At 43.6% G+C, this 26,238-nt stretch overlaps 1 protein-coding gene across 2 annotated transcripts in view; it reads left to right on the plus strand.

The window, feature by feature from the left end:
* The window catches only part of DEPTOR (DEP domain containing MTOR interacting protein), a 131,767-nt gene that overhangs the window by 83,142 nt on the left and 22,387 nt on the right, over positions 1 to 26,238 (plus strand). For both annotated transcript variants that reach the window (XM_032316931.1, XM_032316930.1), the window contains exons 5-8: positions 6,645 to 6,830; positions 8,928 to 9,062; positions 13,816 to 13,886; positions 15,802 to 15,906. In XM_032316931.1, coding sequence (XP_032172822.1) covers positions 6,645 to 6,830; positions 8,928 to 9,062; positions 13,816 to 13,886; positions 15,802 to 15,906 — 497 coding nt within the window. The remainder of the gene's footprint in view (positions 1 to 6,644; positions 6,831 to 8,927; positions 9,063 to 13,815; positions 13,887 to 15,801; positions 15,907 to 26,238) is intronic.

Consider the following 26,238-nt stretch of genomic DNA (forward strand, 5'->3'; position numbering starts at 1 on the left):
TCCTTTCAATCAATTAAGTTCGTGTAATTGGGTTCTAACTTTGTGAATGTGAAGTGTTTTGTTTTAGTAGTACCAGTTAATAGGACTTTATACCCTAAAACCAATTTCCTGTTTTCATATCCTCTACTTATGTTGTCGGTGCTCAGGAAGTAATTATTTTAGTTCTCTGACTCACTGTTGTTACTGCCGTTTGAAGAGTTGAGGATCCCAAGCACCTCGCTCTGTCCTTATGTGCCACAGGCACTTAAAAACAATTGCTTAATGTTCTTGAATCAAGGACTTCGGCTGCTTGGGGAAACAGGGCTCTTTCAACTCCTGCATTCCTTTAGGATGGTTTGAGATGGGTAATTACGACCTTAAGTATAGCTCAGGTTAAAAAAAAAAATAATTTAATCTGTTGTAGTTAGTTCTCAGTGTGTGTTTTCCACCAAACACATGATTAAAATGCATGATATCAGTATTTTTTAGTCTTGCCAGTTTTTTAAATCTGCAGCCTACCAAGCGACATGGGTTGCTTGGACTCTGAAGGGTGGTGAATTAGCAGGAGCAGGGAGGCCAAAGGCCGCAAAGCCTTTCCTGGACACTGAGACAACGGAAGGCTTTGGGCTTGTTGGCAGGGGAGGTGTAGCACTTGCATATGCACATTTTATTTGCCTTTTAGAAACCCTAAATCTGAGGACTAGATCATGACCTGTTTAGTCTTGAGGTTTGGTCAGTACGCTTGTCAATGTCTTGTCAATGTCAATACAGTATTTGCAGGGGGGAAATGGTCCTTTTAGGACGCAGTAAAGGGAGATGAGAAAGCAAACGAGAGGAAATGGAGTGAGGAGTAGGATAGAGTGACAGCCTGGATGGTCCCGACCAGGGCAAACAGTGAACCACACCAACCTCTGCTGTGTGGAGGACCGTTGAGGGATGCTTATCAGGGTAGCTGCTGAGGGTCTCCTGTCTTCAGGGTGACCTGGAGGAACTTTTAGCTTCAGCACCAGTATGGTGCCCCCACCTCATCCTTGCTGATCATTCTCCTCATGGCAATAGCATTATCCTTCCCCCTTCCCCCCGTTAAGCCCCATTTTAACTCTGCCGAGTTACTTATGTAATCCCAGATCCAAGATCAACTTTAAGAAGGTTTGATGGAGGTGCCTGGGTGCCTGAGTGGCTCAGTCAGTTGAGTGTCGGACTCCTGATATGGGCTCAGGTCATGATCTCGGAGTCCTGGGATCAAGTGCCCCCCCCCCCAAGTTGGGTGACTCTGCACTCAGTGGGGAGTGTGTTTGAGATTCTCTCTCTCCCTCTGACTCACCCTTCCCCCCAACTCACACTCTCTCAAAAAAATAAAAAAATCTTTAAAAAAAAAATTAAAGAATATATAAAAGTTTAAAGGTTTGATGAAATGCCATCCAGAGAGCAGTTGGTGACTGCACATTCTCTCCCCTCCCCCCAAACCCCCTCCCTATCACACTGCTGGGTTCAGTGGGCTTGTTTCATGATGCCTATTGTGTTATGTCATTTGCCAGCAAACGTTTCAAGGATGAATGAAAGTATGTGACCTTCTTCAATCCGACTAGATAAGTAGCTTAAAATGTCTTTTATATTCAGCTGAATTTACAGGTTTCAAGATGATAGATTTTTATATTCATGTTTAGATTCTATGTGTCAGTGGTGGAGAAGCCGATTTCCCCTCTTGTAGATAATCACTTTCAAGGTCTCTTTGTGTTTGCCAAAGTCGTCCAAAAACTTATAAGAGAAAAATGTAGCCACATTGTCTACAAAAAGAATCTATGTATGTCACACTATTATAACATTTCTCTCATGCTTTCTGAAAAGGAAAACCATGCAGCAAATCAGGATCTCTTTTCTTTTGCCAAGTATTGAACAACATTGTGAGCTTAGTGCTTCTAGAACCCCCACTTTCCTAAGCAATTAGGTCCTCTTGAATTTACAGCTTTCTGGCTGTGCCTGCTTTTACTCTTATTTTTATGTCTGATTTAATACGAAGCCAAGTCAAGCCCCTTGGGAATGCTACCCATATGAGAGGAAAGTCTTCATAAGTCCCAGAAATTATAAATTGAATGGATAAATAATTATCACTTTTCAATTATAACTATAATTGAAAGAGCACAACTAGAAAAACCAGATACTGAATGTCAGCTTTGAATATTCTGTCTTACTTATTCCTGGTTAGACGTTCATAGTCTCAAGGAGCAAAGAACAAAATTTGTCAAATTGTTCGTATCCCAATATTTACTTTAAATAAAAGTTCTGTACAGTGTTGGGACCTGAGAAGTAAAGAATTGGCACAACCTCAAGTTTTAGAGCCACCAGTTACCTTCCTCTAAATGGTTTTCCTTTCCTTCTCTTTAATTTTTTTCCTCCTGAGTTTAGATTATCTCTTCTGTGTTTACCAAAGAGTAAGTCGCCTATGTAGCAAGTGGCTTTTGGATTTAATATAGTGGATGTCATGTTAAAGTGTAGGAGGAACGTTGCTTTTCTCTCTCTGGAATATAAACTGTCCTGTCATTTAGCCATTGTTTCTTTCTTGAGACTTTACATGTGTAATTTATGACCGAAGGCTAACGTCAATCTTTAGGAGTCTAAGCACAAGAAGACTTAAATCACTAGATTTCAGACAATATTCCAAATCTCTCACATCCATTATCCCATTTGTTCCTTCACAGCAAAGCCGTGAAAAGTTGAAAGTTTAGTAAGTTGCCTAAAGCACTCTGCTAGTCAGGTTGGCAGAACTGAGATCAAAACTGAGGTCATTGAACTCTAGAACTTTCGCTTTTTATTGTGTAATATTAGTTTCTAAAAGTTACTCAGCCGAAGAGAGTGTGTAGTGGTTTATTGTTTCATTCTTATATGTTAAGAATGTTAATTGCTTCATTCTTATATGAAGCAATGTCTCTTTTAGCAGTCTTTGGTTGTTGAAAGGAGGAGCAGATAATTTGTCATATTCCAGCCACCGTGCTAAGAGAGAGAACTGCATGGTGTGCGAAATTTAGTAGGTGCTCACATTGCTGCATAAATGAATGGAAGCCATGTGTCAACTGATCGTTGCTATAATATGGCTGTCTACCTGTGCTCATCAACATTTTGTGACTACATTTATCTCCGGTATACCTAAGGCTATGCTCACAAACAAAGCAAATGCTTGAAATTCAGTGTTTATGTCATCCAAGTTTTAATGAGAGAGAGAGAGGGAAAAAAAAAAACCCTTTTAAAAGCCAAGTAATTTATTGAAAACAATGCAGGTGACACATGCCATTGTCACTTTTCTATTCTGAGAGGAGAATTGGACTCCATCTGTTCCAGCCACACAGCTGGAGGATGAACACACGGAGTCCTTCGTTTTCACAGAGTGTGGCTGCTCCTCGGGCGTGAAAATCCAAATGAGCCCTTGAAAATGGAAGTGGGGCATTAAATATCGTGTGTCATAAAACTGAATTCCCATAAGCCAAATAGCATCATCATCAGTACAGGAGGGTAATTGTAAAAATAACAACAGTGCTTGTAAAATAATAGAGGTCTAATTTTTTGAGTTCTTACAGTCCACTTGGCATTATGCTTATCAAGTGTGGTCTACTGTCTCGTCCAACTTTTGTTTTCCCTGATTCGGTCGGTCACATTTAAGGTCATTTGCAGGATTGGAGAGGGAATAGGATAAATAAAGACTATTTGAATTTAACCCATTCATCTCAGATGCCAGCTTTACCCTCTGAGCTGTAGGTAGTGGGGAGCTGGGGAGGTGTAGAATGGAGCACAGGTATGACTTCAACTCTAGGTCTCTGCATTTAAAGCCCAAGGAGACAAAATTGGCAGCCAAATTTCCACTTCAATTAAAAATACTTTTTTTTTAAGATTTTATTTATTTATTTGACAGAGAGCACAAGCATGCGGAGAGGCAGGCAGAGGTGAAGGGAGAAGCAGGTTCTCCACTGAGCAGAGAGCCCGATGAGGGGCTCAATCCCAGGACCCTGGGATCATGACCCGAGCTGAAGGCAGTGGCTTTAACCCACTGAGCCACCCAGGCGCCCCCAAAATACTTTTTAAAGTACTTTTGGCCATTCTGGAATTTGGTTGGATTTAGAGTGTTTTTCTGTATTTATTTATACCAGAGCCAATGTTTTGTATATGTCACACTCCAAAGAGAAAACAATAGGCATTAATAAATGTATACAGAAGTGTGTATTTTCAGGTTGTAATTTAAGGTACTGTTGCCTAAGTCAACCTGAGAACTTAAAAGATCTCAATACACTCAGAAAACTTTGCCAGAAATAACTTCTCTACAAAATTTATTAAAACAGCATTGTTGAATGTAGGGATAAAGTAAACTTATTATTAAAATTTGACATGGGGAGATGGAGAGGAGAAGGGAGTTGGGGGAATTTGGAAGGGGAGATGAACCATGCGAGACTGTGGACTCTGAAAAACAATCTGAGGGTTTTGGAGGGGTGGGGAGCGGAAGGTTGAGTGAGCCCGGTGGTGGGTATTATGGAGGGCATGTATTGCATGGAGCACTGGGTGTAGTGCATAAACAATGAATTATGGAACACTGAAAAGAAATTTTAAAAATAAATAAAAATTAAAAAAGAATTTGACTATCCACAAAAGAACCACTATTTGTAGATATCATATCCAAGTGTAATTGGCTAATCTCTTGGTCCAGGATGCATTCAGCATCTCCTGAATCCAAGAATGACATCATTTATTAAGAAGAATGGCGTCATTTATTAAGAACATTGCAGAACTACCACTGAATTAAGTAATTTGTCTTGGTGGCCCAAATCATGCATTTAGCCAAAGTGACTAGTCACCATTTAAAGATAGTGAAACAACCATAAGAATCACTAAGTTAAAAGTTATCAGGGGACTCTCTTAAAAGAGACCCACCTTTCTGAGGCTTGGATATTCATGTAACCAGAATTACTCATAGCAAATGTGTGTGATAAACACAACGATAACCCTAGATTTCACTTCCTGGTGTTGAGCCAGAAGGGATGTGATGCTGTTTGTAAAACACCTAAAGAGGCTGTTGTACTGGTTACTATTATTGATAAATGAGTTATGATTCTCAGTGTTTGTGTTAGATTATTTTCTTAGTGATTTACAGAATTTTAAATTTTGCATTTAAAAATAAATTGCCAAAATAAGTACCTTAAAAAAAAAACCTTTTATCTCTCTCTCTTTTTTTTAAAGATTTTATTTATTTGACAGACAGAGATCACAATTAGGCAGAGAAGCAGGCAGAGAGAGAGAGAGAGAGAGAGAGAGAGGAGGAAGCAGGCTCCCTGCTGAGCAGAGAAACCGATGCGGGGCTCAATCTCAGGACCCTGGGATCATGACCTGAGCCGAAGGCAGAGGCTTTAACCCACTGAGCCACCCAGGCGCCCCCCTTTTATCTCTTTTTACCATCATTTCATAATTGCAGGACAAAAAAATGTACACAAAAGTTATTCAACCTAAGTCAATAAATGTGAGTTGAATAATTGGATGGGTGAATGGACAACAAAAAAGCTGGGATGATATCATTTCAGAAGAAAGGAAAAGATTCAAAGGGACTTTACTTAGTTTAGGAAAGACTAGAGATGCATTGTCTTTAATATTCCAATTTCCTATGCCCTAGTAACTTCTTCATGACCTACCACGAACCCACACCTTGGTTTAAGGTGAGCGCTGTTGCACAGACTCACCATAAATAGTCTAAAGTTAGCTGTGTTCTGGACATACTGCTTACCCGACTACTACCCATTGCAGACTGTTCACTACCAGTCTTTTACTGAGCACTTACTCTGAGCCAAACATGGGGTAGTCTAGGATTTCAGGTTGCCAGAATGCTTAAGACACAGTCTGGGCCCTTAAGCAGAGGGACTTAGTTGGAAGAAAGAGATGGACTTCTCCCCCATCCCCGACCAAAGCAAACAAACAAATTATATGTAGTCTCTCTATTATTTTTGCAACTTTCTTTGAGTCTATAATCATTTCAAAATCAAAACTTTAAAAATACACGGATATATGGCTATGAGACTAGTATTTTGCTGGGCACTGGGACACATGACCACATGAAGCCATGATCACTGCCCCAGAGAGCCTAGAGCTGAGTGCACAAGGCAGAGAAGTGAACAGACAATGCAGGCTCCATGTGGTAGGTGCTCAGTGGGAGGTTGCAAAGAGGCTCAGACAACACCAGGAAGAGTATGACTTTAGATCGGGAGTGAAGTCAGGCAACTTCCCCCAAGGAATGGGTTAGCAAATTTTTTTTTTAAAGATTATTTACTTATTTATTTTACAGAGAGAGAGAGATCACAAGTAGGCAGAGAGGCAGGCAGAGAGAGAAGGGGAAGCGGGCTCCCTGTTGAACAGAGAGCCTGATGTGGGGCTCCATCCCAGGACCCTGGGATCATGACCTGAGCCGAAGGCAGGGGCTTTAACCCACTGAGCCACCCCAGTGCCCCTGGTTAGCAAATTTTTAAAGTGCACGGCACGTGGAAAGCTCCTGAGATGGTGTGTGGACTACAAGCTCATGTGGCATCTGGAGAACAACACTCTTTCCAAAGACTTTTGCCCCTGCTGGAGAGTCTCCTAGCTGCAGTGCTCTGTGGCCAGGACACGAGACATGCCTGTCTGTTGTGTCTCCTTCCCAGTGTCCAACAAGCACCCATTCGTGGACAGCAACCTTCTCTACCAGTTCAGAATGAACTTCCGGCGGAGGCGCAGACTGATGGAGCTGCTCAATGAAAAATCGCCCTCGTCTCAGGAAACTCATGACAGCCCCTTCTGCCTGAGGAAGCAGAGCCATGACAATCGGAAATCTACCAGTTTTATGTCCGGTATGTCAGTTTCATTGTGTATGTGATCACGTGTGTTTGTCTTTTGAGAACTAGTGATGCCTCACCTTTGTGAAAGGCTGTTCTCCGGCACCTTTTTTTTATTCATAACCAAAAAGTATGGGGGGGGGGACCCAGCATGACCATATTGTTCCTGGGCAGTCCATTTAGATGTCATGAAAACATAGTTATATCAAATTATGTTTTTTCGTGATAGAGATTTTCTTAAGCTCTCACGCTACCTTATTTACTTTTCATTTGTAAACAATTCTTACATATCATTAATGATCCAGTTTTCTAAATCAGAGCACTGACAAGCTCTATGTTTTAATGGTGAATAAGGACTTGTGAGGGCATATTCAACTAAAAGACTACTGATTGTCAACCTGGCATGAAGGGGTGACCCAGAACAAAGACAAATTGTGAAAAGCAAGCAGAGGAGCTCATAAAGCCTAGGACATCACATGGAAGGTCACGCAGTCCCATATTTACAGTGACCCCTGCCAGAAATGACACTGACAGGGGTCCGCAAAGATAACCCCGCTCATCCGGAAAAGGTTAACTTGAGGTGCCCTTCTTCGGAAGAAGCAGGAGTGCTTAAATGGCTATCTTCAACCCCTCTGAAAATTTGGCATGGATTAACCCGAGAAACTGGTTGGTCTAAGGTTTGCACGATCTGGGCTTTGCCTGAAACTCAGGGCACAGTGAAAATGTGTGTCTTGGTTACTTACGGCAGGAAGCAGTGAGAACTCTTGCAGCCATATTGACACCTTCCTGTGCCTCCTGGCACTGAGCTAAGCTTGCTTGCGTAGTTTTCCTCTTTAATTCTCTCTATACCCTCAGAGGAAGGACTTTTCTTATTCCCATTTTGTGGGTGGAGAAACTGAGGCATGGAGCAGTGGAGGGGTTTACCCAAGGTTACAGAGCTAGAAAAGGGTGGACAGAGCTGGATCTCACGCCAGTTCTGTCTTAACGCCAGTGCTTCTGCCCAACCCCCCTCATCCTGCAGACAGAGCTAGGGCGGCAGGAAGAAGGAAGCAAGAGCCCCGCAGGGAAAGTGAGGACTAGCAGCCGCTCCGGGGCCCCGTCTGTGCGCAGACACCCCAGCCGTGTGTCCCCTTCGGGCTGCAGCCTTCTGCCAATGCAGAGTCACTCTTGCCATTCTCTTCTAGCACTAAGCTCTGCCTGTGTCTTGTGGTCCCGATAGAACCTGAAAGTGACAGTGATGAAAAGGAGGGCAGAGGGGACACGGTCACCACAAAAGCCAGCATTTGTTTGTTTCCCACGTTCCAGGCACTAAGCGGGGACTCTCCGCGGCTTCTGTCACTTGACCGTACACCCTCCTCTCTCCTCTCCCTTGCTGAGAGCCACACACTCTGTGGCGAAGAGGACCAGACCCGACTGCTGCCCCACATACACTTTCAGAGCTGAATACATGGTCTTGTGTTTTAATCTCCCTCTTCCATGGCTCTGGGTGATTAGTGACTTCATGTTAAATCAGGAGGCTTTATTATTACCGTTACTCCGAGAAGTGTCAAGCCGGGAGGTAATTTAAATCCTTCCAGGACTGCTCAGCACAGGCTCCGTCATTCTTGAAATAACATTTTATGCGCCTGAGTACATTCCCATTCGTCGCGTAATCCACTCTTCCTACCTATCCCGTGGGACCGCATTATTCCCACTTCGCAGCTGGGCAAGTAGAGGCTCCAAGAACTGAAAGGAGTGGCAGGCTGCAGTTAAAATTCTTGTCTGTCTTTCTTTCTTTCTTCCTTTCTCTCTCTCTCTCTCTCTTTCTTTCTTTCCTTTTATAGATTATTTATTTATTTGAGAGAGAGCGAGCTCACAAGCAGGGGGCAGGGACAGAGGGAGAAGCAGGCTCCCCGCTGAGCAGGGAGCCCAAGGCGGGACACGATCCCAGCGCCCAGGATCAGAACCCGAGCCGAAGGCCCCCGCTTAACCGACGGAGCCCCCCCAGGTGCCCAAATTCTTGCTTTTCTGACTCCAAGGCCAGGGTGCCCTTTCCTGACCGGCTGGCCTGGCCAAGCGCGGGGGAGGGGAGGCGAGCTCCCCCGTGACCCGCCGTGTTTCCCGCCCGCACAGTCAGCCCCAGCAAGGAGATCAAGATCGTGTCTGCCGTGCGGAGGAGTAGCATGAGCAGCTGCGGCAGCAGCGGCTACTTCAGCAGCAGCCCCACCCTGAGCGGCAGCCCCCCGGTGCTCTGCAACCCCAAGTCCGGTGAGTGGCCGAAAGGCAACCCCGTTTCTGGCGGTGACTGGGGCGCAGGGGCGGGTGTGCAGGCGGGGTCCCTCTGGGGCAGCAGATTCTCAGCTGGGGTTGGGGGAGACTCCTGAGTGGGAATCTGGTGCCAGCATCCCCTCGAACGGAAGGGAAACGTGGAGGTTTGGGCAGAGGGAGGGTCAGGCTGCCCCCCTGACTGCAGGGGGGGCTCTGGAGTCTGGGTGGCCCTTCAGAGTTGTCCCAGCTTGGGGTGACATGGCCAGGCCTGTCAACCCTCATTTTTGAGCATTCATTCGATGTCAGCTGCCCTTGGGGAGGAGGGCAGGAATTTGGGCAAGGCAGCTCTTTCCAGAGGCGGTTGGGAAGACAGTGGAAGATATCCGCAGTCCGGGCATCTGGGAGAAGCCCCACACTCCTAAGAGGGTTTGAGCAGATGCAAAGATCTTTTGGGTCCCAGCAGCCCCCAAAGAAGAGGCACAGATCTGTGCAAATCCTGTGCTCTCTGAACATGACTCCTGGTGCCTTGCATTTCTGATCCTACTCATCGAACTCCATGGCCTTTACATTCCAGAAAGAAAAGTCTAGGTAGGCACAAAGATGGGTGATGAGCTCGTGCTTAAAAACATTTCTTCCTTGACCTCGTCAGTTCTTTTTTTTTTTTTTTTTAAGATTTTATTTATTTATTTGACGGAGATGCGGGGCTCGATCCTAGGACCCTGAGATCATGACCTGGGCTGAAAGCAGAGGCTTTACCCCACTGAGCCACCCAGGCGACCCAGACCCTGTTGGTTCTTCAGCCCACAGATTCCTGTAACTCCCAGATACAGGAGGCTTCTCACTGCCCCTTACCCACCGCTCTGCCAGGGTTAGATTGCATGGCCCATCGTGCCAATAATCACTGCCTTAAAAACACCCTCAACTCCCTTTTTTTTCACGCCCTGTCCAGTATATCTCCTTCAGGGAAGGAACTTTGTTCCTTTGGCTCATGTTGTTCTCTCATCACCACATTTGGAGATATAAAGATGAAAGATCATGACCCCTTCCCTCAGTGAACCCATCATCTCTCTTGGGTGAGGGGGGAGAGAATATACATGTTAGTAAGGACAAATAGATATTGATCAAAGGGCTTTAGGAGAAACTGTTATGTAAGGATGTTATCTAGGCAAATGGGTATTTTACCTAATCTAACATTTTTTTGCTACCTTCTGGAGGGTTAGCTGGAAGAGTAAAATCATAATGAATGAAGAAACTGGCTTCCACACTGACTCTGGCTAGAAAATCATTGAGCCCCCTTGTGTTTTCCAATGAACAAGCACTGCTGATAAGGTAGAAGGAGAAAGGAGAACCGTATTCTTAGAAATAGGCTTTTCGAAGCCTAGATCGAAATCTGACAGGTGTAACCTAGAGTTAGAAGCAGTAGAGTTCAATTTCAGAACAGGGTCAGTGAGGCTAAAGCCATTTTTTTTTTTTTGCTTGCATTTGCATACAATGGTAGAGTCAGAGCGAAGTGTTAATTACTTAAATGAACTACACATCCACCTTTCCTGGGTGGGTTTGCCCTGTTTCCTCTTTCTCCTCCCGCCTTGGCTCAAAGGGAAAGTATGCTGATAAGGAGGCAACAAAGAAAGGTCAGGTTGCCTTTTTTGGGTCTCCATTGTGGTTGTCTCAATTGTCTTAACTGTGCTTCATAAATCCTACGTCTTACCCATATTCTGACATGCTTCTCCCTCTTGGGAGGGTTCCCAGGGTGCAGTGAGCTCATGTGTGATTTTTTTTTTTTTCACAAGCAGATAAGCAGGGCTTCACAGTAAGGCATTTAAAATTAATCATTATATTTACATCTGGATGTATTTTTTTTTAGTACTGTGTATAAATACCCTAAGCCAGCCAAAAAAAAAAATAAAACAGCGCTACCAGATATTCCCGTGATTGGTGTTCTTGTAATGAGCAAATACCTTCCAAAGGACACAAAAAGAGAAAGCTAAAGGATAATTCCACGGGCTTCAAGATTTCTATAGTTTTCAACAGAAGAAAGGGCAAGTGTATTAAAATATTTTAATTTATAATTTATTTTATTTTATTAGTATGGTGGTCAAATATCACAGTATAGTGTGATTTAAAACCGCGACGAGCTGTGATCTCACACCTGTTAGAATGGCTGTTGTCAAAAGACAAGAAATAACAAGTGTTGGCAAGGATGTGGAGGAAAGGGCACCCTCGTGCACTGTTGGTGGGAAGGCCAATGGGTGCAGCCACCGTGGGAAGTAGTTTCCTCCGGAAACTAGCAGAACCATCATATAATCCAGTAAGTCTGCTGCTGGGTCTTTATCCAAAGGTAGGAAACGGAAGCTTGAAAGGTTATCCACATGTCCACGTTCATCACAGCCTTATTTACAAAAGCCAAGACACAGAAACGACCCAAGGGTCGATGGCTAGACGAATGGATGAAGAAGACAAGGGATACGACAGAACCGCATATCATTCAGTCATTAAAAACAATAAAAAAGGAAATCCTTCCATTTGCAACCACCTGGGTAGATTTTGAGAGCCTTATGCGACGTGACAAATATGTGGTCTCACTTATATGTGGAATGAAAATGGGAAAAAAACAAAAACCACCCAAACTCACAGATCCAGGGAACAGATTGGTCATTGCCAGAGGAGCGGGTGAAGATGGGCAAACAGTACAAATTTCCCATTAGAAAATAAGTAAGTCCCGGGGTGTAATATACAGCATGACCCCTATAGTTCGTACTACTGTATTGTCCATTTCAGAGTTGCTAAGAAAATAAATCTTAAAGGTTATCATAAGAAAACAAAAGGTTGTAACTACGTGAGTTCATAGGTGTTAACTGGACTTATTGTGGTGATGGTTTGCCAAAAATATATACATATATTGAACCATTATGATGTAACCTGAGACTAATATAGTTTTAGATGTCAATTATAGCTCAGTAAAAAGAAAGATTATGTATATTAAAGAAGTGGACAGTAATATTACAGTAAAAATATAGTAATATCATGGTAATATTACAGTAATAATAAATATTACAGTACAGTGTGCTTTCTGTATCCAAATTCATACACCCAGAAGTGGTTTTTGGCGGGGGGGGACTTCTCTGATAGGAAATTTAAAAGTCTGAGTTCTCAACCGTGGACCTCTTCTCTTATCTCCTGTTCATCTGAGAGGTTCTTTTCTTTGATACTCGACCTGCTTCCTCTTTTGGGGAGAATGTAAATTCTCTTTTATGAGCTTTATAAAAGCAACCAGTCATCTCAGCCACCTGTCCTCTTAACGAGAAGCACTTCATAGCCTTTGACAGAGAGAGGGTCTGTTAGGGCCACGCTTCCTGGTGGTTCATTGAGGTCTTGCCCTGTGCCGCCTTATCTTTTTCTGCTGTACCGTTGTTTTAGGACTGGCCCCTGACCTCTGAATGCTGCCAGCCAAGGGAACTGAAGGCTGGCACTTTGCCAGGTTAGGGGCTTGGCCTTGGCCCCTCATGTGTCTTTGGGATACCCAAGGTTATGATCTCTGTCTAACTAGGTAAGGAGGCTCCCTGGGTCCCCATTTGCTGGCTTCTCTGGATGTCTAGAGCAGCCCCCTCTCAAGTTCTTAGTGAGCCCAGGATGGATGGAGACATTCATTACAGCGTATTGTTCTAATTGTTTTCTTTTATTGTTAGGGTTGGTGTTAATCTCTTACTGTGACTCATTTCTACAATAAACTTGATCATGAATATGTACACAGAGGAAAAAATGTAGTATCTCTAGGGCTCAGTCCTATCCGTGCCTTCCAGCACCCTCTGGGGGTCTTGGAATGTGTCCCCCACAGATAAGGAGGGACTAGGGTATTGGCAGAATTTCTGGCCGCCTGCAAGTCAGGGATTGGCTGCTGGCTTTGCCATCTTCCTGGGCAACAGCGGCGAGCTGATAAGAACAGACGTCTTAGGAGGACAACTCACCACTGCCTTCTGGAGTTTCTGAGCCCATCTTCTGCTCATGGAGAAAGAGAGCATGGGAGGACCCATATCGCAGTGGCTGCTGGGCCTTGGTATCCAGTGCCCGAGTTTGAATCTTGATTCTGCTACCCTTGAGGGCTGAGATCCTGGACAAAGCTATTTAACTTTTCTAAACCTTTGGTGTCTCACTAATAAAATAGGGATAATGTGGAACCTAGCTAGATAGCTTTTGTGATGACTAAATGAGATAATATATTTGGAGCACCTAGCATAGAGCCTAGCACACGCTGAATATGCTTAACATTCCTCTAGCATCATTCCTCAGGGCAAGAGGCAGTGAGCGTGTCCATGTAGTCCAGGGTATTGATCAGGAAATAAGTAAAGCTTCCATGAGCGAGATGAGATGTGTGCCGTATGTTGTGGGGGGTAGCTCTTGAAACATGGCTATGGGACTGCTGGAGTCAAGTCTCTCTCTTAACTTTGTCCTGTTGAATACCTGTCAGGATTCAAAAGAAAGAAGCGTGAGCACTAGGAAACTTTTTCTTGATAGAAAAATATCAACGCATGCCTGTGCCATTTCTTCTTTCCAGAAGTCTCTAAGTTGGGCTTAGGGTTAATTGTCCTGCTCATGTTTTCTGTCTCTGTTTGGCTAGAAAGGTACACTGTGAGGTGGGGATCCTTGCCATGCTTGTTTGTGGACGGTCACATACGAGGCATTCAGTAAATATCCGCTACATGAATGAACAAACGAGCAGAAGGGTTTTCACCTTGACTTTGTGTCTTTCTTACAGTGTTGAAGAGACCTGTAACTTCGGAGGAACTCCTGACTCCTGGGGCTCCGTACGCAAGGAAGACATTCACGGTAGGCTTCTCATTTGGGTTTTTCTCATGCTTTCTCTCTGTGCCCTGTCAACGTGTCAGTGAATCAGTGTGTAGCTTAGGGACAGAATTGAAAACCTTCTAATTTCCCTTTTGTTTTGGCATTATTATGAGAATAGATTTTCTTGACCCTTGGGCACTAAAATGCATTAGGACTTGACATGAATTATGATTAATACAGCATTTTAAACTCTTTTTGATGTGCCCTTAAGAAAAGGTTTCCACTATATACTTAGTCTGATATAATTACAGTCTTTAAGGCAAATGGCAGTGCAAATAATGCCAATAATTCCTTCTGTGTTACATTTAATCCCAAAATTCACTTAAGACATTACAGGAGTCTTTAGGGGAGAAAAGAAAACTATGGGATAATCTGTTCTACCACAAGTAATGGTGCTTTTGACAATGCTGAGCATGTCTTGAGTTATACAAGTCCTGGATTTTGGAGCACTGCGTACCTGTGAGCCCCTCCTGGCCACCGGCCCCTTCTTGGAGGTCCTCCAGGCTTCCTTCTAGAACTACCAGCCCCACTGGGTTTGTTTAAACAGAATCGAAGTGCTTTGCTTGACAGAACCTCACACACTCTCCATTCTCCGCCTCTTTCTCTCAGTCTCTGCACAAAACCACGTGGACGTGCCTTGAAGGCACTTCTACTCTTCCTTCAGACTTCTAACTTTGGGGGGCACCTGGATGGCTCAGTTGGTTAAGAGTCTGCCTTCAGCTCAGCTCATGATCCCAGGGGCCTGGAATCGAGCCCCGCATCAGGCTCCCTGCTCAGCAGAGAGTCTGTTTCTCCCTTTCTCTCTCCCTCTGCCTTTCCCCCTGCTCATGCTTCTGCTTGCACTCTCTCTCTCTTTCTCAAATATTTGTCAAGGCCTGCCTCACATTCTGGGCACCGAGGAGTTAAAATAAAGATGGGGTCAGTCCTAACCCATCAATATGAAAAAAATGCATTGGAAATATGTCTGTAAAAGGTAAACTATATTTTGGAAGTGAATTAGGTATAAGGAACTAGTAACCAGCAAAACCTAAAGCCAATGGAAGGTCTAAACTTTTTTTTTGAGAATGTTCACCAAAATTGCGCTTGCTTTCCTGCCTTGCATCATTCTCAAGCATACGAGAAACAGTTGATTATATTTGTAAGTATTTCTCTTTGGTTTTAAATGTAAATGCCCTCATTGCTAGTAATTGAGAACGTGTGTCTTCTGCATTTTAGTTGGGTTATGTATTAGAGACATGTCTGGGAGCTGCCCAGGGAATGTAACTGTCAAGTGTAATGATTCTGTAGGAAAAGGCACCCTCTAGTTTCGAACACATTTGGAACAGCCCTTCCTTGTAAATTGTGAACTTTAAGTACTTATTCACTTACTTTTCTTGGTAGACAAAGTTGTGTTTCAAAAAAGCTGAAACTCCTCATATTCCGCACCGTTGGTAATTTAAACTGTTCCTTTGGACTTCACGGATATAACAAGATCACCAGGAAAGTATCATTGGATCCAGGGGAAAAAGAATAAATTTGTAACAGAACTTGGGTCTAGAGAGAAATTTCAACCATGTTTTCACGATCTTCTAAATTTTCCATTGGAGTCTGATATTAAATTGCATAGCAGCCTAAGAAAGAGGCGATCTGCTGGTTACATACTGATGAGTACACCTCACAGAGGAAGCGTCTTTCTGCCAAAAAGGTATTTTCTTGACCCCCCCCCTCCTTCTACATTGATACACCTGTGTTTGGGTTAGAAGCAAACTGTCGTGTTCTCCCACAAGGTTCAGATAGAACAGAGGAGAGAGATGTCAGGACGTGCACCTTAATCCTGGGCTGGTTTTCTTTCTCTTGGAAGGACAGGCAAATTGCTAGAGACCATCTGCCAATTACTCATTGTGGTTTTCCTCTCCAGATTGTCGGTGATGCCGTGGGTTGGGGCTTTGTGGTACGAGGAAGTAAGCCATGCCACATCCAGGCCGTGGACCCCAGTGGCCCAGCAGCGGCAGCGGGAATGAAGGTACCTCCAAGTGGGCAATGTCTGAACACCTCTAGCCTCGTTTTGTTGTTTGTTTCCATCTGTACGTTCCCTCCCTGAGTGGTTTGGTCCCATTTTGGTCAAGTTTCCTTTACCCTTTCTGAAGAGGGTTGAAGTGAAGCCAAGAGTGTATGATGTGGCCACCAGGAGGAAAAGGTTTCCTGTCACTCTGATGGGGCCTCATTGGTTTCCGGCCTTTGCTTGGTTAGTCTCATCTCTCCCCTCCACCAGTACTGAGTTTGAACAAAAAATAGTAGCTTTATTGATCAAGTCTTTTTTTTTTTTTAAAGACTTTTATTTATTTATTTGACCCAGAGAGGGAGAGTACAAGCAGGGGGAGAGGCAGGGAGAGGGAGAGGGAGAAGCAGGCTCCCCACTGAGCAAGGAGCCCAGTGCAGGGCTCGATCCCAGGACTCGGGGATCATGACCTGAGCTGAAGGCAGATGCTTAACTGACTGAGCCACCCAGATGCCCCACTTTTTGCTCAAGTCTTGTATGATAACTCTACTGCTTTGGTTCTATACTTCGTATAGAACTTTGGGGGCATTTATGCAGTCAGTGGAACATGCTTAGACCATGGGAGGCAGCAAGCAGTGAGCAGAAGAAAACAGAAGTCATGGGATTTGGAAGAGGAGATCTGGGATTCCCATTTTGGTTCTGCTAATTTCTAGATCTTTGACATTGAACAAGTCCTATAACTACCTCAGAACCTGTTTTATCCTTTCTCATATAATATATTTCCTTCTGCTGTTAAATATGTGGAAACTCTTTATAAGGTGCAGAGAATGACACAAACATCAAACAAATTGAATGAATTGTGGAAGATTTTTGAAAATAACTTTTGATATTTTATGGTACTAAAGTAATGCATATAAAGTCAAGAAAGTCTAGAAAATACAACAGAAGAAAATGTAGAAAATACTAGCAGAAGAAAATGATAATTGCTTGTAATCTTTCATAACTCAGATGTAACCACTATTTACATTAACTTTTTTTTTTTAAGATTTTATTTATTTATTTGACAGACAGAGATCACAAGTAGTCAGAGAGGCAGGCGGGAGGGGGGGGGGCGGGGGGAAGCAGGCCCCCTGCTGAGCAGAGAGCCCAATGCAGGGCTAGATCCCAGGACCCTGGATTCATGGCCCGAGCTGAAGCCAGAGGCTTTAACCTACTGAGCCACCCAGGCCCCCCTACATTAACTGTAAACAGCTTTATTGGGGTGTGATTGACATACAGTAAAGCATAGTCCTGTTCACGTTTAATTTCTATCTTCCGACTTCTTATATTATGTATATACATATACACACATACATCTATATGTAAGGATATATGTGTGTGTGTGTGTGTATGTTGGTTTCTTTAAGCTTTTTAAATCCGAGTATAATTAAGTACAATGTTACATTAGTTCCAGCTGGACAGCATACTGATTTGACAATTCTATAGATGACTTGGGGCTCACCTGGGTAAGGGTAGTCACCATCTGGCACATTGTTTTTATTTACACAGAAATATCATATAAGAAGTTGCTGAGAGCATTGGTTTTCTATTTCAAAACACCTTTACCTGGGCTGCCTGGATGGCTAGGTCAGTTAAGCACCTGACCCTTGGTTTCAGCTCAGGTCATGATCTTGTGGTTGTGGGATCAAACCCCGCGTCAGGCTCTATGGTCAGTGCGGTGTCGGCTTCAGATTCTCTCTCCCTGTCCCTCATCCTCCTTCTCACTCTCTCTCAAATAAATAAAATCTTTAAAAAAAAAAAAACCAGAAAACACCTTTACCTACCCCAGTTTTCTTCTGTCATCTGTAAAACATTTCTCAGAGGATATTTATGCCTTGATTATCTGGGCCTGTGGGAGGATGCAGAAGGCTTGAAAGCTACAGATCTCTGCTCATTTCTTCAGCACTCTCATTGCCTCCCATGGTCAGTCCTTTTCCTGGACCAGTAAACCAGTCAAGTGATAGGCATGGCTTGGGTCTTCACAGCTCTGATGTCCAACACTTACCCTCCACCGATGTGTCCACTGGAAAAGAAATCGGGGCAGCAGAGACCAGCTCAAGGGTACACAGACCACCGATTACTGCTGGTCTGGGTAATCGGTGCTGTAGGATTAGGGGTCGACTCTATGCCCTGATCGGAACACCGTCATTCACGCAGGGAAGCCTGGGCTCACCAGGTGCTGTGCTCTGGCTGAGTTGCAGAAGCCTTGTTGGCCAAGTCCGTCTGTGTGACAGGCCCTTCCTCCCTCCTCCATCCGCAGCGGGCACAGCACCAAAGAAACTCAAAGCAGGAAAGTTGGCCGGGAGCAGAAAGGGCGAGCATTTGTATCTGTGCCGAGGCTGAATTTGTCATTTTCTAATGGAACTCTTGGCCGGGGGAAGAGTTTTATATTTTATTTCCATAGTAAAGCACCTAGTAGAAATTATTTTTGGCAGAATGCTTCAGTGCTAAGCATGTGCTCACTCATATAGGGCTTTGACCTAAAGCATGTTTGCTTTGGGGAAAGTGATGGACGTACGCTGCAGTCGAAGACCTTGTTGTGCTTGGCCATGTAATTGATTGTAGTCTGTCTTTATTGATTAACATGATTTACTGTTCTAGGCATTGTCAGTCGGTCCACTCATTAAGTCCTTAGTGTATATACCCCGATAAGTGGGTAACCTGATAGGTTTTTTTCCAACATCATAAGCTACTATTTCATATGGTTTATAGTCTCAGTTTCTCCAGGGGTGTACAATGGTTTTCATATGTTTCTAGAACAATGCAGGATTTATTAGAGCAGCATTTCCAAAGTTGTATATACAGCTCTCTGGTCCAGCAAAATATACTGACCTGAGGTTCTGTGATCAAAATTAATTAGTTAATTAATTAATTAATTAAAAGAGAGAGAGGGTGTGCATACATGCCCACAAGCTGTGGGGAGTGGGGAGGCAGAGGGGGAGAGAGAGAATCTTAAGCAGGCTCGATGCCCAGTGCAAAGGTTCCATCTCTCAACCCTGAGATCCTGACCTGAGCTGAAATCGAGTTGGACACTTACCTGACTGAGCTGCCAGGGAACCCTGTAATTAAAATTATTTCAAACTGCTGTGCACTTTAATGCCCTTTCAGAAATTCACAAAGCACGTTGGCGTATTAAAGATTCTGGTAAGTCCAGCAGGCAAAAAAACTTGTTTAAATTGTCTAACACAGTGTTTTATCATTTAATAGAAACAAATGAAATCTTAGGATTGTTAAGATATAGCATTAAAACTGTTCAAAGAGGGGCACCTGGGTGGCTCATTCAGTTACGCATCTGACTCTTAATTTCAGCTCAGGTCCTGAGACTGAGCCCCACGTTGGGCTCTGCGCTGAGCATGGAGCTTGCTTAAGATTCTGTCTCTCACTCTCCCTCTGCCTCCTCCCCCTGCTCTCGCTGTCTCTCTTAAAAACAAAAATAAGAACAAAACCAAAAAGAAAATGTTCAAAGAAACTGCTTTTGGTCAAACTGTGTATTGAGATGAATATATAGAGATATATTTTTGAATTGTATTGCTGGTTGAATGAAAAAGACAGATACTACCATGCCCTTCCACATCGATATAATTTAACTGTGTATATTCATTTTAATTACTTAGCACATTATTTTTCTCAAAGAAAACATTGAACTATTTCCTATTTTACCATATTTACTTGCCCTCGAATAACTTCACTCATATAAAAATCCGTTCCTATAATCCAGTCCCAGAGGCTTGTTTCCACTGACCTGTGACATTGCTGCTGCCCTTTACCCTTGTTCAGGAAAACTGCAGGGTGGTGTGTCTGGTGGTGCTGAGCCCTGGGAGGGTAGGCAGTTGGGACAGCAGCCCATGGGAGCTTACCCGCTGACCTGCGTAATGATTGACCTGCTTGGTCTGGGCAGTAGGAATGATCCAAAGCTCTGGCCAGAAGCCTCGTTTAGCACCTCTGACTGGCAGAAGCTGACCCAGGATAGTATAAAGAGCCTCGCTCTGTGTTCAGGGTCACTGTCTCCGTGGAATGCCAGCCTCACCCCTCAAGTCACGGTCCTGGTTTTCTCCAGCTTTCTGACATGGACAGAGCCTTGCGCCAGAGCCTTTGTGACCACGGCTGCTGAATTTCACTACTTGACTTGCCAAAACAGAGATCATTTTGTAGCTAACTTTCTCAAGGTACCATTTCTCTCTCTTATGTCAACTTTCTGTGGGGATCGGAAAGTTTTAAGATGTGGGCCACCAGCATATGGACAGGACAGACCCCAGACTGAAGAAACTGAGGGCCATTTGCCCCTGTTAACGCTTCTAGACCTTCCCAGACCCAAAGGAGAGCTCCTTGCCCGGTTTAAATGGCATCCTTAATCCATCCTGTGAGGAGACCTTCATGTTTCTATTAAAATTTACTTCTCTAGAATAGAGTTCTTCTAGAGTTCTAGAATCTAGAATAGACATTCTCTAGAATGTCTAGAAGAACTTCAGAGAACAGGTATCCTTCAGGAGAATGATAAGGTCTGCTGAAATTCTAGATTGGAGTAGAGACATCTGAGATCTTTGTGTCTGGGCTGCCTAGCCCCGTGGCCCCATAGCTCTCAGGCCTCCCCGTCTACACCGCTGACTGAGGCAGACAGGGCTGGGTCAGACAACTGGACTGCAAAGTGGGGCATCCCAGTTGAGAATGAACGAGAGGCAGGGCCGGGAGCCTACAAACGTGTAGAGCAGGGAAAGTTGCAGCCTGACCTCCGCTGTAAATGCAATGGAATTTTAGATGTTGCAGTCAATTATTCGACTTCTATATGATCTCAAGCTTGTTTGTCCAGTGTGTCTTTAGTCTGGTTTCTCCCCTTCCCTTCTGATGACTTGCTCTCCATGCTGTAGGAAAATGTTTGTTCCCAGAGACCTAAAAGGAAACGATGTTACAAGAGGCCCCAGACTATAACCTTATTTTTAGTTTTGTCTGAATCAAGATGCTCTTAAAAAAAAAAAGAGAGAGAGAACAATTAGTTGCATCTTTTCTAAGATGTTTGCTGTTCTGTCTCATACGACTCCTCTCCTCACTCCCGTGCCTTAAAAAACAGCCGTAGGAGTCATTAAAATTCGCACTTGATCTAGCATCTTTGCATTTGGAGCTCTTTTCTTTCTGATGGTTCTTTTGCTTAAAAAATGAAAACTGTAAAGTCACTGGGCATTACAACTCCACAGTGTAGCATGAAATATGGGAATCATCAAAAGCTTAGTCAACCGTTCAGCATTCAGTACATTTTTTTAAAAAGATTGTATTTATTTATTTGACCCAGAGAGTGCACGAGAAGGCAGAAGGACAGATGGAGAGGGAGAAGCAGACTCCCCACTGTGCAGGGAGCCTGATGTGGGGCTTGATCCCAGAACTCCCGATCATGACCTGAGCAGAAGGCAGACGCTTAACCGGCTAAGCCATCCAGGCTCCCCCAGCATTGAGTACATTTTCAATTAGAAGAGGTTGTTTGCTACATTTTCTTTTTGACAACTCTTCATTCACCTTTTAGGAATTCCAGAACAGTAGACTGTGGTTTCTTTCAAGGCAAAAGGGGGAGTGTATTCTGTGTGCCTGACCCTGCACCATACTAGGCCCTTTCTGTACCTAAGGCCATTTAATACCAGCATCTGAATACTAAAATCCTAGAGAAAGAAATGGTTCCAGGAGGAATAATTCTATTTCTTCCTTATTTTCTTCTACTTTGAAAGGAATTAAAATGTCTTCCATAAGTCTGCAGACCACAGTTGAATGGCCATCACTTAAACATGGATTCACATCATAACCTTGAATGACATCCTTTTTTTTTTTTTTTTAATCACATCAAGTCAAAACCCATTTCTGGACCACATTGTCTATCATAACTTTATTTTGCATGATTCTCTAGTGGCTGTTCTCCACTGTAGACAGGGGAGAATTTTTATATTTCACAAATACATCATGCTTGTGTCTTCATCTGCCCACAAATAAATCTAATCAAGTGACTCTGGCACTTAAAATCCTCTAATGGCTCCCCAATACAATGAGAATAAGGTCCAGATGCCTTCCCGTGGACTGCAGTGTCCATGATCTGGACCCTGCTGAGAATAACATTACCTTCCTACCCTGTTTTGCTTATATAAGACTCCATTGGCCGTGCTGGTGTCCCTCCCAAGTACCAAGTTTTCCTGCCTAAAGCTGGATGACAGGCTCTACTGTCATCAAAGTCTCAGAATAAAGGTCAGTCTTTCAGAGGAGCTTCCGTTAAAAACCCTGGGATAGTCTCCCTGTCTCCCTCCAGTCACTCTTTACCATTATTACTGTGTCTTAGGTTTTTAAGGCATAGTATTTATCAGAATCTGATAATAGTACTTACATGTTTATTATCTGTCTCTAGTAGCTCCATAAATGTAGGGACCTTGTCTGTCTTAGCTACTATGTTCCCAGTACTTAACACAATTCCTAGCATTTAGTAAGTGCTGGAAACAATTTTTGAATGATCCAATGAATCTGTGCTTCCATAGAAAGGCTGAAAAGTTCACCCATTGAACACCTGTATTGCGTCCCCACACATGTCATATGCATTCTCTCTTTTATTGTTCTTCCAACTTTTGAAAGTGGAAGGGAAGCGTTCTTCCGACGTCGTGAATGGGGAAACTGAGACTCAGTGAATCTCTTTCCCCAAGGCACCCCGTCTGTGAATGTCAGAACTAGATTCAAGCCTGGTCTCACTGCCCAAAGCCCTACTAATGTTTCCTACTGCATTATTTCATAAAAAGCAAACCCACGAGGCAGAGTTAAATAGATGATACATCCCAATAAAACCTTGAACTCTTGCAAATTACTCGGGGATGCATGACCTTTGATGTCTCCTGTGGGAAGAATTTGTATTTAATTCAAATGAATTATGAGGACAGTCACATGTTCACCTGTGCTGGCTTGAAGATCACATAAATAATTTTTATTCTTGGCACCAACCTCTCACTTGGGTCAGCTCTAGATCTTACTGGGTCACCCAAGTGAAAGAGGCAGAATATTTGTCCGTGTTAGTTTAATCACCTTCTTTCAGGGTAAACCATTCAGCCTTCACACTGTGAAGAAATTTGAGCCGTATTTACAAATAAGGCACAAAAGCTATCCTTGCTCTTTTCTGGAAAGTTTCTTTTTTTCTGGTGAGGATAATTAAATCCTGTGAGAAACAGTATTCAAGTTTTTATGCAACCCGTGCCAACAGTCGGGAGGGATTTCAAGACTCCTGGCTTCTTCTCGTGTTTCCTGCTGTGATGAATTGATGGATGTGGACTTATGGGGCCTCTTTTCTCTTTGTTTATTTCTTTGCATGTTTATATAGAAACAGAGCTATCTGACTCAGAGTAAGGCATGCATGGTCATTGTGTTCTTTTTTTATGCTTTCAGAAATTCCTATTTCTTATATGGAAGGAAAAAAAGTAAAAATCCTGCTTTTTGGACTTTCTTCCTCATAGCAACAAACCTAGATCTCTCATGGACTTTTCCTTCTGAACCAAGAGAGGCCAGGTTGGGCAAACCATCTGAAGTTCCTAATTAATTTAGCCAAGACAGTTTGAGCATTCAAGTAGCAAATTGTGGGATCATGGTCAACACAGATGGAAAAAAAATGCTTTCTGTTAACTGTGTTAAGGTAGTTCTTTTCCAGTTGAGTTCAGGAAATTCATGCGTGGGAATAAAAGGTGATGTCTTATGCAGCATGCTATGAGTCTAGCCATCTTGTCCCTTAGTTGATGGAAAGCAGTAGGGTTAGTGTCCCTTTGCTCATCATTAGGCGTGAACTAGCGTTGGGGAAGAAAAGACCACTTTGCGGGGCGGGGGGCGGGGGTTCCCTGCCTGCACAAGAGGCCACTTCTCAGGACCCTTAGCTGCTCTGTGCCCTTCCTTAACAGAAGGTGGTCTTCACGTCCACCTCTGACGGCCTTCCAGAAGACAGGGCAACTCGGCACAGTTCTTTGTTAAGTCAGTATTAGTCACCTACCACGCACTAGACGCTATGTCAGGTCTTCATGGGATTTTCAGTCTAGAGAAGAGAGACATTAATCAAGTAATTCCACTCTTCAATATATAATTATAAGCAGATGAGAACTATGAAGAAAAGGACTGGAGTTTCTCATCTTGGTAGGGTGGTGGGAAGAATGACAGGGAACACTTCCCTCAGGAAAAATGCTTGAGCTGAGGTCTACAGAGCGGAGAGAAGTCAACTAAGCCTGAGTGTGTCTGTGCACGTTTGTGTGTGTGTGTGTGTGCGCGCGTGTGTGCATTCTGTGCACATGTGTGTTATATACACACATGCATGCACACAAACATACACACAAAGGGTTTATTCCATATAGAAGAAACCCAGAAAAGGATCATGGTTCCTCAGAAGACAAGAATGGAAGCCATGGCTAGACTATAGTGTGAAGAGAATTCTGGAAGGAGAGGTAGCAACGAGATAGGGTAGAGTGTTTCTCAACTTACTTATTATTATCTTTCCCAAAGGAGACTTTTTAAGACATTTTTCCCCCTAGTCATCCCTCCCATGAAGTTTGGATGACACAGATACACTGTATTCCTGTTTATGTACACATGCGTGTGTATGTACGTGTGTGTGTACACGTGTATATGATTTGTACATAAAAAGAGGAAGAAGATTTTTTCACACTCCCTTTTGGGGCCGTTTTTCACCTTTGGGGGCTAAGTCACACCTAATGAGAATGCATGAGTTAGGGAAGGAAGCTCAGGTGCTTTATAAAATTGTGTTAAATTGAATTGCAATGGTCATATAACCAAATATGCAGCTTTTAAGTGTATAGTTTGATAAACCTTGTCAAATGTACGCACTTGCGTAACAACCTTCAGAACAAAGACCATTTCCAGCATTCCAGAAAGTTCCCTCATGCCTCACTGTTATGATTTCTGTCACCAGAAATTAGTTCAGGTTTTTAGAGTCAGATAGATTCCTGGCTGCACGCCTCATGTCTCTGTGATGTTTAGCAAATTATTTCATTTCTCTGGGCCTTTTTCTCATCTTGTAAATGAGGAAAGATGTGGAGTCTTCCTCACAGGGTTGGTGAGAGACGCCTCTCTAAGAGGCGTCTGATGGGATCAGGCTTAGAGCATAAGCCTGATGATTATTACTTCAGGCCTGGTGATCCTTCTAGTTCTCTGAGCTCTGGCCTTAACAGTCTGTATTTCCCTTTGCCTTGTGACCCACAAATCCTTCCTGCTTCTCTCATTTCCCAAATGTTTCTCCTCCTGTGCTCTTCTAGAAAGCTGCTGCTATGCTGAGGAGGACACAGGTCCTTTCTCACTGGCGTCATCCAGTGAGCCTATTATAAGCACCTCTAGTTCCCCCACTTTCAGAATCTCCCAGAGCCATATCTGACTTATCTTGGCTGGTCATGCTCCTTCCTTTCATTCCTTATCTTGTGGCCCATCCCATGTTCCCAATGGCTCAAGTCTCCAGGTACTGTGCTCAGTGCTGGGCATTTGTTTTCAACTCAATGTTAAACAAGGTTTGCAGCAAGCAAAACAAACTCACTGCTAGACGTATAGAAATCGGTGGGGCTGGGACTTGATGTAATGCCAGTAACTGCTGATTCTACCATGCACAGCTCGGAAATCGGGTTCCATCTTACGATCAATGCATCTTATATGTGATGAGACATAGGAGACGATCCTCACTGTTGCAAAAGTCATCTTTTACAAAAACAAGGACATGTCAAGTTTTAGAAATGTCTTGGTATAATCCTGAGCCATTCTTATACCGATCTACTGTGGGCTCTAATGCTGGTTTTCTTTGTGTTGGATCCCTGAGGACAGGAGGAAGGGCAAGTACAGAGAAGTAAAAACCTGGACACCCCTTAGGCCTCAGTAGATTAGGTGGTCACCCTATTTTCCTGCGTCACACCTGAATAGTTACGTGAGGCCAAATCCTGTCAACCTTCTGAAGGATTCCTCAAGGGCAGATAAACCTAAGACTGCCTCCAGGTGTAAAGTCAGTGACCCCTACCCCCTAAGATTCACCTATACCTGGAAGAAATCAAAAATGACCCCAACCAAGGCTGGACATCTCCTTCCGCAGCCATGCTCCTCAATTTACCCATGACCAATCCAAGTATCTGGAAGAGTGAAGATAAATATAATACTGTTTACGGTCTCCACTGATGTGTGACTTACAGAAGATTTCACAGTTTGGGGCTGTAGATCAGCGACTATTAGGTGTCACTATTTTATGAGTGACATAAAGTCCTAGTTTAGACTAGTATTTCTTTGACATGTACAAGCTGGGAAGAAGTCAGCCCATGGCTGAGATGTGTCTCTGTG

This window comes from Mustela erminea, chromosome 16 (assembly GCF_009829155.1).
Source record: "Mustela erminea isolate mMusErm1 chromosome 16, mMusErm1.Pri, whole genome shotgun sequence".
Taxonomy (NCBI): Eukaryota; Metazoa; Chordata; class Mammalia; order Carnivora; family Mustelidae; genus Mustela; species Mustela erminea.